General features: G+C 65.3%; 2 protein-coding genes across 8 annotated transcripts in view; both read left to right on the top strand.

The window, feature by feature from the left end:
- The first annotated feature begins 1268 nt into the window (after nt 1-1268).
- On the top strand, nt 1269-5074 carry LOC142823340 (maestro heat-like repeat-containing protein family member 7). The gene is made up of 10 exons (XM_075914271.1): nt 1269-1433; nt 1748-1870; nt 2405-2472; nt 2589-2694; nt 2966-3061; nt 3224-3328; nt 3729-3864; nt 4094-4188; nt 4437-4589; nt 4953-5074. The coding sequence occupies exons 1-10, from the start codon at nt 1269-1271 to the stop codon at nt 4968-4970; spliced, it is 1065 nt and encodes a 354-aa protein (XP_075770386.1). The 3' UTR covers nt 4971-5074.
- An 8443-nt stretch (nt 5075-13517) lies between these two features.
- Nucleotides 13518-17462, top strand: part of LOC142823387 (maestro heat-like repeat-containing protein family member 7) — a 31388-nt gene continuing 27443 nt past the window's right edge. For 3 of the 7 annotated variants that reach the window (XM_075914402.1, XM_075914397.1, XM_075914398.1), the window contains exon 1: nt 13939-14301. In XM_075914402.1, the coding sequence (XP_075770517.1) occupies nt 14187-14301 (115 nt within the window). In that variant the 5' untranslated portion in view covers nt 13939-14186. Of the gene's footprint in view, nt 14302-17462 lie in introns of all 7 variants that reach the window. The other 4 variants (XM_075914401.1, XM_075914400.1, XM_075914403.1 and 1 more) reach the window with 4 other exon arrangements.

Raw genomic sequence — 17462 nt, 5'->3', positions numbered from 1 at the left:
CCTTCCCTTGCTGCCTCCCCCAGCTTGGGACCCAACAGACTAGCTGAAGGACGGGGGGTGGTTTGCAGGAGCCGTGGGGTGGGGGATGCAGCCCCCATTGTGGGGACTGGGGAGGTGGGGCTGGAACAAGTCTATGCCGGTGTCTTTGGGGAGAACGCTCCACCCCCCACACCTTAGATTCTCCCCTGATTGGCCAAGAAGGGGCTGTTGATGGGCAGGAGACTCGTGGAATGAGGAGTAACGGTAGTTTGAACTAGGAAGCCTAGTTCGAACTACCTAGTTCGTGCCCCGTGTAGCCGCGCTGCACGGGGTTCGAACGAGCGGGGTTTTAAAAATGGCGGCTCCCCGCTTATGCAAATGAAGCCCGGGAAATTCAAATCCCGGGCTTCATTTGCAAGTGCGGTATGCCTACATTACCCTCCTAGTTCGAACTAGCGGGGTAGTGTAGACATACCCTCAGGTCCTTGCAGTGCCTGTGCAAGACCGAACCGATAAGCAAGGGGCCATTTGGGGGCTGGGGGCAGTCGCTCTGGGGAGCTGGAACCCCTGGATTTCGTTCATCAGGCTGCGCCCCAAGCTCCCCTTTGCTCCCCTCATTTCCAGCATGGCCAAACGTTTTCGGCTGTGGTTCAAGAAAGCCCTGAAGATGGCCCCAGGGCCGGTGGGGAGCAGCTTCTCCGTCCCCGCGGGCGGGGAAGCTGAATCCCACCAGCTCGGGGCGACTCGCCCACCGGCCAGGCCCCCCCGGACCTCGCTCCAGAGGCGGCTGGGCAGGCGGGACCCAGCCCAGCGGGGGAGCCGGGTAGGGTGGCTCCGGGGCCTCCTCTGTGGAGAGAAACACCTGCCCCGGGAGCCCAGCCCCCATTACCACCAGGGGGCATCGCCCTGCCCGGCCCCCGGGGACCTGCCAGTCTCCGGGAGCCCCCAGCCCGTCGCTCCCCGCACCAGCCCCTGCAGCTGTGGGTCCAGGTCCGTCAGCAGCAGCGCCTGGGCCTCCAGCTGCAGCCGGGCCACCTCCTGCAGCCGCTCTGACCCAGGTGAGGGGCCGTGAACACGCTGGGCCCAGGGGCTCACCCAGTACCCGGGGGGGGGCGGGGAGGGGCAGCCCCAGTGTCTGCCCCGCAGCCAGGGCAATGGATGGGGGGGGGCTGCTTGGCTCTCTTGTTCCTGGTGGGGGCTCTGCTGAGGGCGTTGGCAGATGTGAGGGTGGCAGGGGGATGGGTCCCTGCGAGGGGCGTGTGGGGCCCAACCTGCCCTGGGTCCCTGACATGGGGGCGCGTGACCCCTGCTGGCCGCTGGAGTCACCCTGGTCCCTTCCCTCCCGCACAGAGCCCCCCTGCGCCTCGGCGGAGCTCTGCCAGGAGCGGGTGGACTCCCGGGTGGAGGAAGGGGCCATCTATGACATCGAAGAGCAGCTCCACACCCGGGACACGGTAGGAACCTTCTCCACACGGGGGGGACCCGAGATTGTCCGGCCCCTTCCCAGCACGTTCCCCCCCCTCCGGGAGGGGCTTGTCCCTGGGGATCCTCCTGGGGCCCCTTCTCCTGCATGACCTGGACCCCCCAAGCTGGGGGCTCTTGTCATGCACCAGCTGGGCCCCCACAAGCCTGAGGCAGCAGTTGGGGGGGGAGTGTGGGTGCTTGGACAACCGGCAGCTCCCACCTCCACTCCTGGGAGACCTGAGCCCTGCAGCTGTCCGTGGGGGGCAGGCAGGCCCCAGGCTCACAGACTCTCTCTGGGGTGCAGAGCCCAGCCGCCCTGCAGCGGTTCCTTCTGGCCGTCCCCCTCGCCTGCCTCGCCGCCCTCCAAAGGGGCGAGGACACCCTGGCGCCGCGCTGCTGCAAGGACACCATGATGGCCAGGATCGTTGTAAGCGAGTCGCGGCAGCCGGGAGGAGGGAAGGGGATACGTGGGGTGGACGGGGGTCTGCCTGGGCCATGGCGGCGGGTGGGGGTGCTGGATACGGGATGGGTGGAGCCAGGAGGGCTGGAGGTGGACATGGGGAGGGCGGGTGGGGATGCTGGAGGAGGGAGGGACACAGAAATGGGGCAGGTCTGGGGTGCCGGACAGGAAGGGGGATTCGGGACAGGGAGGGGTCTCCCCGGGCCATGGGGGGCTGGAAGGGAGCCGAGCGGGCTGCTGGGGATGCGCCTGGGGAGCAGGGATGAGGAGGTTCAGAGGCTGGTCACCAGGGCAGGGAGGGGCAGGAGACGGCCTGGGGACAAGGATTGAGCTGGTCCCGGTTTGGGAGGGGGGTGCTGGGAGGGGCCCTGTGTCGGGCAGGGGGGCTACAGGGCAGCGGGAGGCAGTGGGGTTGGATCCTGCTGGGTGGGGGCGCTGGCCGTGTGAGCGTCTCTTGGGGGCCCAGCCTCACACGCCCCTTTGTCTCCTTGGGTCTCCCAGGAGATCATGGAGGACTCGCCCCCCCCGCGGGTCTTGGCCGACTGCCTCAACGCCGCCTGCAGCCTCAGGTACCGACCCCCCCCCCCCCGCCGACTCCCCCCAGAGCAGATCCCCTGGCCAGGGAGTGGGAAAGTCTCTGTCTCCTGCTGCTGAATTAACAGCCTCTGCCCCTCTCTCCTGCCAGCACCTTGCAGCCTCCCCTGCGGGCCCAGCTCCTGAGCCCCCTGCTGACGGCGGCCGTGGGACAGACTGTGTCTGGGGACTGGCAGCAGGAGCCCATCCACACACAGGTACGTCCCTCCGGGCCCTGCTCCCGGGCTGGGCTGGAGCTCCAGAGAGGAGGGGGGGGGGGGCAGAGGGAGGGAAGAAGCTGCAGGTTTGGATCCTTCCCTCCAGGGTTCCCGTTGCTCTCCCGGGGGGCCCGTCCCTTCCATGCCCAGCCTGGGCTCCTCCCTGCTCTGCGAGGCGGCTCAGACCCTGCTCAAGGCTGCACCCCGGAGCCAGTGGGTGGCCTGGATTCCCCAACCCCCCTCTGACCCAGGGCTCCCCCTTGTCTTGCAGCAGTTCATCCGGGCCCTTCCCTACGACCTCCAGGCCCTACTGGCGAGCCTCCTCGCCGAGTCCCCAGACACGGCCCGGCTGCAGCTCATAATGGAGGTGAGCCCCGTGGGGGGGACGGGGCCATTGTCCCTGCTTCCTCGGGGGGCCGAGAGAGGAGCAGTGTCAGTGGCTGGGGGGGGCACAGTCCGAGAGGAGCCCCAGGCTCTGCCCAGAACTGGCGCCTCCCTACGGGTCCTGACCTGCCTCTTTCCCCCCCAGCACCTGAGCCCGTGGCTGGAGTCCCGCCTGCCCCAGGAGCGAGCCAGGGCCCTTGGCAGCACCACGGCCCTGCTGGGAGTCGCCACCACCCTCCCAGGGTTTGACGTAAGTGACCTCGGAGCCGGGGGGTCTGGGGCTGCAGGGCGCGGGGCTGGGAGCGTCCCCGGGAGGCAGAGGCAGGGCCGGGAATGGGCCGGGAATGGGCCGGGAATGGGCCGCGTTCTCCTTTCCCCGGGGAGGGGCGACCCTGGGCCCTTCAGGGGGGCTCTTGAGGGACTGGGCCTGGGGACTGGGGAGTGGCCGTCAGTGGATCCCCTTGTTCCACCCCCGGAGTGACCCTTCAGTCGGGGCCATTGCTCAGGGTTGTCTCCTCGCAAGGCCGGCCCCGCCCCGCCCCGGGAGGTGTCTCTGTCCGTCCCCCGAGCTCAGACCCGCCTCGGCGGCCGTTTGCATGGGACGTGCAGCCCCAGGATGCTGAGGGACCCCCCCTCTTCTCTCCCCTCAGAACTCCGCCGACTGGCCGAGGATGGGTCACCACGTGGCCCAGCTGGGCCTTTTTATTTCGGACCCATCCGAAGACGTCAGCCGGCTGGCCCGGGAGGGGGTGCACAGCCTGTATCAACTCCTCCTGCACCACAGGGGTAAGGAACCCAGCCGGGACCTGGGCCCCAGGGACACCCTGAGGGTGCCGGCGGCGGGGGGAGGGGACCCAGCCCTTTTCCCCCAGACTGGCCCAAGGGGGGATGCGTCCCTCTGTGTTCCCCTTCTGCCCCCTGTGCCCCTCCATTTGCCCAGGGATGCCTGCAGGGACCCGTGGGAGGGGAAGGGCTCAGACCTGCCAGCAGAATGACCCTGTTGTGTCTCTTGCAGGCCTCAACATCCACCAGGCAGAGGACCTGTGGTGCAGACACTACTACAAAGAAAGATGGGTCCTGGCTCACAGCAACAGCGTGCGGGTGGGAGAGGTAAGGACGCGCTGCCAGGGCAGGGCAGGGCTCGGGGGTGGGGCTGGCTGGGGCCCTCGTGGGGGTAGGAGGGTCTTGGGGGCAGGAGGAAGCTGTGACCTGGGGCAGGGGTTGGGGTGCCGGGTGAGGAGAGCGTCTGGGTGCAGGGTCTGGAAGGGAGTTTGGGGGAGGAGGAAGCTGTTTTAGCCCCAGGAGTTGGGGCCGGGCTCTGGGCCGTCAGCTGAAACCTCCTGTGCTCTTGATTCCAGGTCTTTGGGCAGCTCTTCACAGCAGAGCAGGAGAACTGCTTTTTGGACAAGGCTCTGCTCGCTGCCCGCTCCCCCCTGCGGCGCCCCAGCCAGGCCGGGCTGGTCCTGGCCCACGCCCTGCATGGGCAGGCCCATCAGCTCCTGGAATACATGGTGAGCAGCCGGAGCAGATCAGGAGAGTGGGGCAGGGCCAGGGTCTCCTTCCCATCCCCTCAGGGAGTCCCCCGCCCCTTTCCTCAGGCTGCCCCCACCCCACGTCCCTGCTGGCAGAATCCCTCCTGCCCCTGCGAGCGTCCTTGGGGGTGGGGGAGGCTCTGAACACAGAAACTGTCCTAGGAGGCGGGAGGGGGCCGAGGTGTCAGGAGCTCTGCGGGGGGGGGGGGGGGGGTCAGGAGCTCACCCTGCGGGCCTGACGGGGGGTGACCAGAGAGCAGGGGGGAGGAGGGTGGAAATGCTGGGGGGCCAGTTCCCCTGAGTCCCCAGGGATGAATGTGACGGATTCTGCTTCCCTTGCAGCAGGAAGACACCCAGTGAGAGCAGCAAGAGCTGAGGAGCCAGCAGCTGCGTCCCCCTCCCCCCAACCCTCCCAATTGTATTGAATTGTATTTACATTCTCATTAAACAATGTTTCAAAAAACATTTGGATCAGGCTTGGTCAATAATTTGTAATGGGGGGGCCATTTTGGCAACTGATCAAGGGCCACATTTCTACCGAGGGCTTTGGGGTCTGGAAAGGGGCGGTTGGGTGCAGAAGGGAGCTTAGGGGAGGAGCCTGGGTGCAGGGGGGGGGTATGATCTGGGGCGGTGGATAGGGGTGCAGGGTCCAGGAGGGGGTATGGGCGCAGGAGAGGAGTCTGGCCTGGGGGAGGGGCTCTAGGGGGTGCAGGTCTGGGAGGGAGCTGTGATCTGGGTGAAGGGGGAGCAGAGGGTTTGGGGGAGGGGTGTGGGTGCCAGAGAGGAGTCTGGCCTGGGCGAGGGGTGTCGGGGGGTGCAGGGTCAGGGAGGGAGCTGTGATCTGAGGGAATGGGGGACGCAGGTTCAGATGGTCGCCTGGGACAGGCAGGCGGGGAGGGGACGTGGGCGCCAGGGGCAGGCTCTGGCTGGGGAGGCGCCTACCTAGGCAGCTGCGTATGGGGGAGCCCGACTGTCACCTGAGGGGATGGGGGAGCTCAATTTTCAACTGTGGGGAATGGAGGAAATACTGTGGAGTGGAGGGAGCGAGATGCGGGGGGTGAATTGTTCCTGGAGGGGAGATCTCCCTGGCTTGGGTGGGGGGGGGGGGCGTTTCCAGCAAAGCCCTCACATAAGAGGGAGACAGACGGGGGGGGGGTAGGGAGAGGACGGGGATGGGCAGGGCAGGGCGGGTAGAAATGGGGAGGGGCAGGAGAAGGGAAAGGGGAGGAGATGGAGGAGAACAGGGGACAAGAGTGGGGGCGGGGATGAGGAGCAGGACACAGGCAGGGCAGTGGTGGTGATGGCTGAGCGATGAGAACAGCTTGCGGGGAACTTAGCTCTCCCCCAGCTGTACACGCGATACTAGACTGACTCTAGTCTCTCTGCGGCTCCCCGGCTGGGCTCTCTCTCCCACGTCTCCCCTCAGGGTGCCTGCCGGCTCCCCTGCTCTCTCTGAACGCGTCCCTGGGGCCATTGTTACCATGAGGTGTCTGGTCCCTGGAGCGTCCCCTGTGACCCGCTTTATCTTCTGCAAGGACGGGCGGGAGGCTGCCAGCCAAGTGTTCACCCCCGGGCCATTCACCTACCACCTCACCCGTCGCGTCTCCGGCCCGGGGGACGCTGGGAATTTCTCCTGCTGGTACCAGCACAGGAGTGACAATAAGGAGCTGCTGAATTCCAACCTGAGCCTCTCCAGGACGCTGCGTGTGACCGGTGAGGCCCTGAGGCCCAGACCTGCCCCACCCAGAGCAGCCGGACCCCACTGCTGGGGCAGGAACCAGGGGCTGTGCTGAACAGAAGGGGCTCCGGGGCAGCTGGCATGTGTGGGCAGCAGCCCCCGTCACACCCCTCCTGCAGGGCAGGGACTCCCTGCCCCCCATCACTGTGTCTAGGGGAGCTGGCTGGGCCGGCACAGCCCAGAACAGCCCCGGTTCCTGGAGCACCCCAAGGTGCCAGAGAGCCCAGCAGGATAGTGACAGCCTGGGCTGGCTGGGTTTTCACAAGCAGGGCCAGGGGCTCTGCGGGCCCTTCCCAAACTCTGCTCATGACTGGTGCTGCCAGTGGCTTGGGGGCTGGGATTAGAGGAGCGGTCTGGTGCCCAGCTGGGGGGCTGGGATTAGAGGAGCGGTCTGGTGCCCAGCGGGGGGCTGGGATTAGAGGAGCGGTCTGGTGCCCAGCTGGGGGGCTGGGATTAGAGGAGCGGTCTGGTACCCAGCTGGGGGACTGGGATTAGAGGAGCGGTCTGGTGCCCAGCTGGGGGGCTGGGATTAGAGGAGCGGTCTGGTACCCAGCTGGGGGGCTGGGATTAGAGGAGCGGTCTGGTGCCCAGCTGGGGGGCTGGGATTAGGGGAGCGGTCTGGTACCCAGCTGGGGGGCTGGGATTAGAGGAGCGGTCTGGTGCCCAGCGGGGGGCTGGGATTAGAGGAGCGGTCTGGTGCCCAGCTGGGGGGCTGGGATTAGAGGAGCGGTCTGGTGCCCAGCTGGGGGGCTGGGATTAGAGGAGCGGTCTGGTGCCCAGCTGGGGGGCTGGGATTAGAGGAGCGGTCTGGTGCCCAGCTGGGGGGCTGGGATTAGGGGAGGGGCGGGCTGGCATTATGGGCCGCCCAGCTAGCCAGCAGGCAGGTTGCTTGCTGGCCCTTGTTCTTGCCCAGGTCTCTGCGCAGCTGGAAGGGGGCAGGATAGAAGGGGGCAGGGGCTGGAGTTCAGGGATTCCCTTCACACCCTCTGCTGGTGTCTGGCTCCTTCCCAGAGCCAGTTGCAGCCCTGGCCCCTCTGGCCCCCTCCTCCCTTTACTGTGACCGTTCCTTTTGCTGCAGGTGCCCAGGACGGAGCCGTCGCCGCCAGCCCAGGTACCCGCATCCAGCACTAGGGCTGTTCTCAGCCCCCGAGCTCCCTGAGGGTCTGTCCTGGCCTGGGGAGGGCTAATCCCTGCCGATGACCCAGGATGGGGGAGGAAACAGGTGCAAAGTCCCTGCACAACACGGCCACTGCCAGAGCCAGGGATAGAACCCAGACATCCTGGCAGCCACCCCCCACTCTAACCACTAGGTCTTACTCCCCTCCCAGAGCTGGGGATGAAACCTGGTTCCCAGCCCTCCTGCGCTAACTGCTAGGCCCCATGGCCCTCTGTGCAGTGGGAGGCTAACCCCCCATCCCATTGCGTGTGCTGGTGTTGCCCTCTAGTGGTGAGCCCAGCTGGCTCAGGTCAAGCCTCTGAGGGTATGTCTACACTACCCTCCTAGTTCGATTTGAATTTCCCGGGCTTCATTTGCATAAGCGGGGAGCCGCCATTTTTAAAACCCCGCTGGTTCGAACCCTGTGCAGCGCGGCTACACGGGGCACGAACTAGGTACTTCGAACTAGGCTTCCTAGTTCAAACTACCGTTACTCCTCATCCCTCTGCAGCCACGGTGCAACGCCCGGAGCCCAGGGATAATGGGGACAGACAGAAGGGCGGGGGCTCAGGGTGCATATCGGAGCCCTCTGGGCGCTGGCCAGCCCCTGCCTAGATGGAGGTCGTCTGGCAGCGGGTGCCAGCACAGCCGCAGCGTGGTGGGGGCAGGAGGGGCCTGCGCGGTTCCTAGTGACGTTCTCCCTCTTTCTTCCAGTTGTGTCGTCCTGGCGAAGACCCAGGTAGGTGGGCCCCGGGGAGGAGTCCCCCTGGCACGGTGCCCCTGGGCTTCCCTTGCAGCAGGGATCAGGGCGGGGGGATTTTGGGGGCACAACCGAACTGCGCGGGAGGGTTCCGATGTCCCTGACAGCTGGGTCCCCTCTGCAGCCTGCTCCCCCGTCCCACGGCCCTCTGATCCCCTGGCCGAGCTTGGGTGCGGGCTGGGCCATGCTGCAGGGGTGCAGTGGGTGGCAGGGCAGGGTGTCGGGGGTGGCATGCGCTGAGCCGGCTGTGTTTGTCCTGCACAGGCAGCCGGGCACGGGAGGCCCTGGCCATGACGCTGCGGCTGGTGTTGGCGATCGTCACAGGGGCCCTGGCAGTGGCGGACACACCGAGGGGCAGCTGCACTGTGAGGGCCTGCCAGGCTCCCCCATGCCGCTGGGGGGGGGGGGCAACACGAGCTGGGTCCTTTTCATCTGGCAGCTCTCACTGTCCCCGCCTGATGGAGACGGGGCCCCCTCCCTCACTGTGACCGTCCACCCCCACCCCGTCTGGGGGTCCCGGCAGTGCACCTCCATAGGCTGACGGGGGCACCGTGTCCATGTGCAGCGCTGGGCCTGCCGCTGCAAGGGCCGGGGAGCGCTGGTGGGGGAAGGACCCCCCAGTGGAGCTATAGGTGGGGGAGTCTGGGGGCTCCCCGGACTGGGGCTCCCCAGGGATGGAGAGGTTAGGGGTGTCTGGCTGGAGGGGGAAGAGGGTGGGAAACTGTGGGACCTGCCCATGTGATTCAATCTAACCCCCCATCTCTCTCTCAGATGCAGACATTGGCCAGTTCTGCACCTCCAAGGTAGGTGCTGCACCCCGGCCCTGGCTGCAGTGGGGGGTTCAGGCCTGGATGACCAGGGGGAGGGGGAGCAGTGAGGCAGGGGCCCTGGGTTTCCCCTACTAAAGCCAGAACTGACCCTGTCCCGGCACCCAGGGTGAGGCTGAGCACCGGGTGGACCCTGCTGCCATGGGGCTAAGCATCTGGGGGCCTTGCCTCCATGGGGCTGAGCACCTGGGGGACATGCTGCCGTGGGGCTGAGCACCTGGGGGACCTTGCCTCCATGGGGCTAAGCACCTGGGGGACATGCTGCCGTGGGGCTGAGCACCTGGGGGACCCTGCTGCCGTGGGGCTGAGCAGCTAGGGGACATGCTGCCGTGGGGCTGAGCACCTGGGGGCCTTGCCTCCATGGGGCTGAGCACCTGGGGGACATGCTGCCGTGGGGCTGAGCACCTGGGGGACCCTGCTGCCGTGGGGCTGAGTATGTGGGGCAGCCCACCTGCAGGGACTCTGCGATGGGAGTTGCTAACCCCGGTTGGGGGGCTGGGGGGGGGGCGCAGCAGCTCCCAGGCAGAGGGATGGGCCTGGCCATGGGCAGTGCAGCCTGAACTGACCCCTCCTGCCTCTCTTCCAGACACTGCCCCCCGTGCACTATGACATGGTGACCTACGAGCACTGAGGTGATCCTGTGCTGCTGCCTCCTGCCCCAGGAGCCTGGTGAGTGGGGCTCAGTGCTGGGGGTGAGGGGGGGGCACCCACCCAGCAGGGGCCAGCAGGGGGCGCTGGGGGGGTAATGGGGGGAGGGGCTTGCACAGTTGCACACACCCAGGATGGCTGTGGGGCACATCGGGGGCTCTGGGGATAATGGGGCAGGTGCTGGGGCAGTGGGATCGGAGGTGGCAGGACAGGGGGCTGGGTGCCCCTAGCGGGGATAAGGGGGGAAGTAGGGCTGGGGGTTGCACTGTGCATAGCTGAGCCCCCTCCCATTTTCTCTCCCCAGGACGTGGAGGGGACGTCCCTCGCCCGGCTGGCTGAGGGGCACCAGGACTCCTGGGCGCAGGGAGGGCGCTGGCTGGGTGCTGGGGCTGCGCTGGAGCCTGGGAGCGGGCTAGAGCCACCAGAGCCTCTCTGCCCCCCGCCCCCGATCTCCAGTGAGGCTTGTCCCGGCATGACCCCCATGCCTGCAGCTGGGCCCTGGACACTGCTCGGCCCACACGGGAGAGGAGGAGGCACCTGCTCTGCCCTTGGATCTGTGGGCACAGGCAGGCTGTGAACCAGTGGTGCCAGCAACCTCCCCCAAGCGCGCTGGTACCAGCCCCTCAGCAGCCTGCGAGCCGGGGCCCTGCCCAGCCCCACAACGATGGCCAGGGCCGCTGGGGTTAATGCAACGAGACGCGCCCAGCTGCAATGGCCGAACCCCCCGGGCTCCGGCAGCCGTGTCCCTGCGTCCCTCTGTCCGTCTGTCGGGCGCTGGGGCTGGGCTCGCCCTGCAGGTGGCAGCTGGTTTCTCTCCATAACTCTGCCATCGAGAAAGGGCCCTAAGCCCGGGGTGCAGCCAGCGGATCCCAGGCTCAGTTCCAGCAGCCTTGGTCACAGCAGCCAGGAGGCGGCATGAGGAGCATGACTGGGACTGGGGGGGGGGGGGGAGTGTGAAAGAGGCTCACGGTGCTGGACTCCACCAGAGTCCTCCACTGAGAGGGGGACACTGCACAGCATCAGCCTTCTACCCCACCCACTGCAGCACAGCGCCCCCTGCTGAGCCCCGTCCCGCCCACTGCAGGACAGCGCCCCCTGCTGAGCCCCGTCCCGCCCACTGCAGGACAGCGCCCCCTGCTGAGCCCCGTCCCGCCCACTGCAGGACAGCACCCCCTGCTGAGCCCTGTCCCGCCCACTGCAGCCCCGTCCCACCCACTGCAGCTCAGTGCCCCCTGCTGAGCCCCGTCCCGCCCACTGCAGCACAGCGCCCCCTGCTGAGCCCCGTCCCGCCCACTGCAGGACAGCACCCCCTGCTGAGCCCTGTCCCGCCCACTGCAGCCCCGTCCCACCCACTGCAGCTCAGTGCCCCCTGCTGAGTCCCGTCCCGCCCACTGCAGCACAGCGCCCCCTGCTGAGCCCCATCCCACCCACTGCAGCACAGCGCCCCCTGCTGAGCCCCATCCCACCCACTGCAGCACAGCGCCCCCTGCTGAGCCCCATCCCACCCACTGCAGCACAGCGCCCCCTGCTGAGCCCTGTCCCGCCCACTGCAGCACAGCGCCCCCTGCTGAGCCCCCGTCCCACCCAGTGCAGCACAGCGCCCCCTGCTGAGCCCCGTCCCGCCCACTGCAGCACAGCGCCCCCTGCTGAGCCCCCTCCCGCCCACTGCAGCACAGCGCCCCCTGCTGAGCCCCGTCCCGCCCACTGCAGCACAGCACCCCCTGCTGAGCCCCCTCCCGCCCACTGCAGCACAGCGCCCCCTGCTGAGCCCCATCCCACCCACTGCAGCCCCGTCCCACCCACTGCAGCACAGCACCCCCTGCTGAGCCCCGTCCTGCCCACTGCAGCACAGCACCCCCTGCTGAGCCCCCTCCCGCCCACTGCAGCACAGCGCCCCCTGCTGAGCCCCGTCCCGCCCACTGCAGCACAGCACCCCCTGCTGAGCCCCGTCCCGCCCACTGCAGCACAGCGCCCCCTGCTGAGCCCCATCCCACCCACTGCAGCACAGCGCCCCCTGCTGAGCCCTGTCCCACCCACTGCAGCCCCGTCCCACCCACTGCAGCACAGCACCCCCTGCTGAGCCCCGTCCCGCCCACTGCAGCACAGCGCCCCCTGCTGAGCCCCGTCCCACCCACTGCAGCACAGCGCCCCCTGCTGAGCCCCATCCCGCCCCTTGCTGAGCCCCGTCCCGCCCACTGCAGCACAGCGCCCCCTGCTGAGCCCCATCCCGCCCCTTGCTGAGCCCCGTCCCACCCACTGCAGCCCCGTCCCACCCACTGCAGTACAGCGCCCCCTGCTGAGCCCCACTTCCCCATGCCCTGCCTCCACTCACTGCCCTCTAGGAAGTGACTGCGTCTGAGCCGACAGGGCAGGTCCTCGGCAGGGAATCGCTCCAGCAACCTGGGAGTGATACAGGCTCCCTCAGGACCCACTTGCCTGGAGGGGCCCAGCGAAGCCGCCCCACGCTCCCTCCCGCAATGGGCTGAGACTGGTCAGACTTCTGCACTGGTCCTTAGTGGCTCAGCTCCAGCGAGACAGGTGGGCCCCACAGGTGGTCAGATGCAGAGACTGCTCCGAGCCGGCATCCCACCAGCAGGCAGAGAGAAGCTGGCGGGCGAGACTGGGAGACAGAAAGGAGCCCTCAGCTGACCAGCAGGCAGGCTGAGAGTACGTGGTGGGTGGCCGGGGAGAGGAGCCAGTGGGCTGACAGGGCTTCAGGGCACAGTGCAAGCAGAGCAGGACGGAGGCCCTTCTGGGCATGGGCTCAGCTCCATGGTGCCATTGTAAACCTGGCTCTGCTCCCACGAGGGAATAAATGTGTGAACCCCCCACCCCCCACTCCAGGACAGGCCTAGCCTCATATCTCCTTGATGCCGGGAGAGTCACCACTAGGGGCTCCTCTTTGGCCAGTTCGACATTACCTAGCCCAGCTGCAAACCCTCGTGCTGGCCACCCGGAGCCCTGTGAGTGTGTGTGAGCTGGGCACGGCACGGCCAGGGAGCCGCACGCCTGGTGCAGGGCGAGTTGCCAGAGCGCTGCCTGCTCCGGGCTTTGGCACAGGCTCGGGGGGTGAGAGCCAACACCTCTGCACAGCCCCACGCCCTGGCAGCGACACGCCTCAGCTCGGGGGCAACGCTCATCTTAGGCCTTGTCCACAGTGGGGAGTTCTCGGTTCTCGTCACCTAGCTCAGTTGCTCCCTGGGCTGGGGCAAGACAATATCAGCTTGAGGTCTTGGTAGCTGAACCCAGCATCCCCCCCCCCCCCCCCCGCCAGCTCTCGGTTCCAGCGGCGGCTCCCTTGGAACAGACCAGTGGATGATGAAGCGCGTTTACCAACGAAAGCTGCTCCGCAGCCAGCAATCACACAGGCGCCAAACGCCTCCATGGTCCACTGAGAGCCCCAAGGGTGGGCATAGACCCACAGCCCCCAGAGAGCATCAGGGGCTAGCAGGGACTGGGCCACTGGGCCCTCGATCCGCAAGGAAGCCGTGTTCTCTGGGATTTGCCGAGATAGTGACATGGGAACAGGTCTTGGGTATAAGCTCAGGTGTGATTGTGCTCTAGGTACATGGGGTGCCCCCCAGGGTGAGGCCAGTGCAGTGATGCCCCTGCCCTGGGCAGACAAGGGCTGTGTCGACCCTACACGTGCAGGACTGTGCCGCTGGAGTGTTGTAATACAGACCCTGCAGCAATGGAAGGGGCTTTGCTGTCACCGTAGTTAATCCCCCTTCCAAGCGATGCTATCCAGGTCAATGGGAGAATGTTTCTGTTCACCTTCTGCTGGCTACACCGGGACATAGGTCGGCCTCACCACGTCCCCAGCGCTCTGGATTTTTCACACACACCGATGCAATATAGCTGGGTTGACCGAAGTTTTAGGTGGGCATAGACCCACAGCCTTCAGCTGGAGTCAGGGTGTCCTCACGGCCATCAGCCTGGCTTTAACGGCATCGGCTGGTCCTCGCCCCCTCAGCCAAACCCGGGCACCTGATCCTCGTCCCCTCAGCCAAACCTGGGTGCCTGTCCCGAGTCCTCCAGCCCTCCGTGGGTCGTTTCTACTGAGTCCCTGCAAACCTGCTCCAGGAACTGCCCCTCCTGCCCCATGTGTCCCAGAGCCAGCTGTTCCAAGAGGAGTTTGCTCAGCATGTTCCCAGAACACGGATTTCACAATCCAGTGATATAAATAAGGCCACAGCGCTGGGCACGAGGGTCACTTCCCCTCTGTGGTCTCCATTGCACACGCCCATTGGGGCAGTGCCAGGGGGTGCAGAGGGAGGGGTCTCAGCAATGAGAGGCCTGTCACACACCCTGCCCCCTTGGGTGCCTGCCCCATCTCCCCCACCTCCCAGCCTGTGACCGTCACACCGAGCTCAGCCTGCCTCTCTCGCTAGGGCCATCGCCTGCACTAGTGCCTGGCTACGCTGCCCCGCAACCTCTGCTGTGGGGCATGGGGTTTCCTGGGCACTGCCTGCTCCCAGCTGGACGCCCCCGTGGCAGGAGTTCAGCTGCCTGCTCTGGAGCTGGGTACACAAGGATCCCCATCCTCCTGGCCTGGCTGTGGGGTGAGTGGCCTTTTCCCTTTGCTCTGGCTTTGAGTAGCCCCGTGGGCAACCTGCTCTCCTCCATCCCCACCCATCAGGCACAGCATAGCTGTGTCCTGGGAGCCGGGACTCCTGGGTGCATTGCTGCTGGGGCCAGGAGAGTGGGGGCGATGGTTTGGGGAGGGTCTTACCAGGGTTTATCTAGCTGCATGTACGATTTTACAGCACAATAAGTTTAGCTTTTGTTTAACGTCTGTCAGTGACTCCTGGAGGTGTTTCCCAGCCCCCCTGGGCTGGTTTCTTTGGGAACACGGGGCATCGGGCTGGGAGGACACGTCATACAATCCCCGTCACACGCTTACCAAGCGCCATCTTCACGCGCGTGAAGCTGTTCTCCCCTCCCCCGTTAGGAGGCTGGTCCCGACCCCCCTTCTCATTTCCAGCCTAACGTGATTCCTGGCTAGTTTATCCCCAGTAGCTCTTGTGCCAACACTGTCCTTTGGCTTCACTGGTTCCTCTCCCTCCCCGGGGTTCCCTGATGGGGTCCTACAGAGCAGTCAGCTCCCCGCTCAGCCTGCGCTGTGCCAGCCAAACCCGCCCTGCTGTGCTTGGTGCTGTGCACCACACGGCCAGGGAGAGCTTTTGCCCTGCTGTGCTCACAACCAGCCATGACACGTGCTGTCCCCAGACACAGCCCTTCTCCGGCTCTGGCCATCACTGGGGGACAAGGACACGTTACCATCCCAAATCGCAGCTCCCTCTCAGCCCCCACTGGCATTTCCAGAGGGCTGGCCAGCCGCTCTGTGGGCCCACACAGACCCGCCGGCCCCGTCGCTGGGGCTGAAAGCAGAGCTCGTCGCTGAGAACGTTTGCAGATGACACAACCGGGGAGTGTAAATACGGAACGGGACAGGTCACGGATTCAGCGCAAGCTGGGCACTTTGTAAACTGGTGCAAGCAAACAATCTGTGTTTTAACAGAGATACGAGCAACTGTGCACAGCTAGGAACCAAGCCCACGGGGCTGACGAGCGGCCCGCAGCCCCCTTGGCCTAGGAGTCTCTGGCTCTGAACCTTTCCCTCGGCCCCTGTGTGGGGTGCGCGGGCTGGGCAGGGTCTGCGGAGCCCAGAGACTCTCGCAAGGCTGCAGAAAAGAGGCAGCACAGTGAGAGTGGGGCCCGCGGATGTAGCCAGGAATAGTGGGGGTATGGGCCAGCCTTGGTGAGGGGCGTGGGTCATGGGGTGCTGAGGAGAGCGGGTGAGGGTTGGTGAGGGGGCATATGTCAGTGAATGGGGGCGAGGCAGTGGGGCAGGAGGGCCCGGGCCAGTCAGGAGGTGGGGTGAGGAGAGGTGAGGGGAGGGGTTCAGTGAGGAGGGTGGGGAAAGGGTTCGAGGGGGGTGAGCCAGGATCAGTGAGGCGTGTGTAGCGAGGGTTAGTGAGAGGTGTGAGGTAAAGGTCAGCGACGCGGAGGGGGAGCCAGGGTCAGTGGGGGTGGCCGAGGGTTGGTGAGGGGCCAGGGTCCCACTGTGATATAGCAACAGGCCCAGCTGGACAGGGCCCTGCAGAGGGAGCGAACCCAACAGCAGAGACGGGGTTGCCAGGGGCTGGAGGATCAGGGCCGTGCTGTGTGGGAGCAGGAGACAGGCAGAGACCCCGCAAGGGGGAGCAAGTGGGCAGCAGGGCGGGCTGAGCTGTCCCAGAAACATCCCCCCACACGCTGCCTTGAGACCCGCCGTGCAGGGAGCTGTGACTGCCCCGGCCTTGGGGGCGTCCAGCAGCCCCTGAGCCAGGCAGATGACTGCAACTGGCTCTGCAGAGGTTTGCCTGGTCCTGTCCTGGGGAAAGGCCTGTGTTAGCCGTGTACGGCCTGGACAAAGGCAGCCCCACCTCACAGCAGGCTGGAGCTCAGAGGAGGAAGGGTTTTTCTTTTCTCGATTTCTTTCCTTTTCCATTGACTCTTGGCTCCAGGGGCTGAGCACCCACTGACTGGTGAGTACTCGGCTGGGGCAGTCACCAGGCATTCATCAGCGTGGGCAATCACCAGCATTCACCTTCCAAACCAGGCTCTGTTGGGGGGGAGATGTGAGGCTAGTGCAAAAAGAGAAAAGAGGCGGGAGGCTGCTGAGATAATTGGTATGGAGAGAGCAGGTGAGTGAGGGGAAGGGACACAGGAGATACGTGAGTGTTACTGAGATCAGCTCTCCACTGTGCCCCCTCCCAACAGAGGTGGGAAAGCATCAAGGGATGAAATATCACCTCAGCACACCCCCTTCTGGGGTGAGCAACCACAGCACCAAATTTCAGCATCCCAGAGAAGAGAGTGTGACTGCTGAAGGTGTGTTGGTTTGTATAGAACCGCAGAGACGCAGGACTGGAAGGGACCTTGGGAGAGCATCTCGTCCAGTTCTCTGCACACATGGCAGGACTAGGTATTATCGAAACCTTTCCTGACAAGCGTTTCTCTAACCCACTCTAAAAAGTCTTCAGTGAGGGAGATTCCTCAACCACGCTAGCTCCCTAGGCAATTTATTCCTGTGTTGAATTGAATTTCATCCTATTTACTTCAGACCGTTACTCCCGTTAGCCCAGATCATTTTGACTTTTAATCTTGTCCTCCAAAGCACAAAGCACTGCAACATGTACATTCAGAGTCAATCATTCAGTATGTTTCCCATGCAGGTATCAGCTAGAGTGTGACGATTGCTTTAGCATGTTTTCAAATCTTTCAGCTGCTTAGTGCACCCTTAAACTTGCTCACAAATTCTCACCCCTTGCCAGGCTGTTCCAGGCAGAGAGAAATCTGTTGTGTTTGTGTTGGCTTTTTGTGTGTGCTCTTCTTTACATGTCAGATGTGGATAAAAGCACAACCCCAGATAGCCCCGCCCATGTTACTGATTGGAAAGCTGTCCAGTAGCCAGGCAGGAGCGCTGCAGCTCACAGACGCCGACATGTGGACAGCAGCTGGGGAGGGGGTGCTGTGTGGTGAGGGGACAAGGTGATCTGGAAGCCCCTTTGCCATAGTCTACAGTGTTCAGGTTTGGCCTTCGGGATGCAGGAGCAGCTGTGAGGTCCCTCAAGAGGGAGGATAGCTGGTAACAGGGCAGTAGCCCAATCCCAGAGTGTTCTCGGGGCCCCGTAGGCAAGGCCCTGCTGGTGTAGCCTCTCTAGGTAAATTGGGGCAA

This window comes from Pelodiscus sinensis, chromosome 33 (genome assembly GCF_049634645.1).
Source record: "Pelodiscus sinensis isolate JC-2024 chromosome 33, ASM4963464v1, whole genome shotgun sequence".
In the NCBI taxonomy this organism is placed as follows: Eukaryota; Metazoa; Chordata; order Testudines; family Trionychidae; genus Pelodiscus; species Pelodiscus sinensis.
Note: the sequence above shows the minus strand (reverse complement) of the source record. Positions and strands in the feature narration are given on the sequence as shown.

Bases quoted from the DNA above. Each gene is read 5' to 3' on its own strand.
- LOC142823340 (XM_075914271.1), top strand. From the start codon at position 1,269: ATGGGGGCGCGTGACCCCTGCTGGCCGCTGGAGTCACCCTGGTCCCTT. The intron at 1,434-1,747 runs GTAGGAACCTTC...TCTGGGGTGCAG, and splicing joins AGCTCCACACCCGGGACACG to AGCCCAGCCGCCCTGCAGCG. The intron at 2,695-2,965 runs GTACGTCCCTCC...CTTGTCTTGCAG, and splicing joins AGGAGCCCATCCACACACAG to CAGTTCATCCGGGCCCTTCC.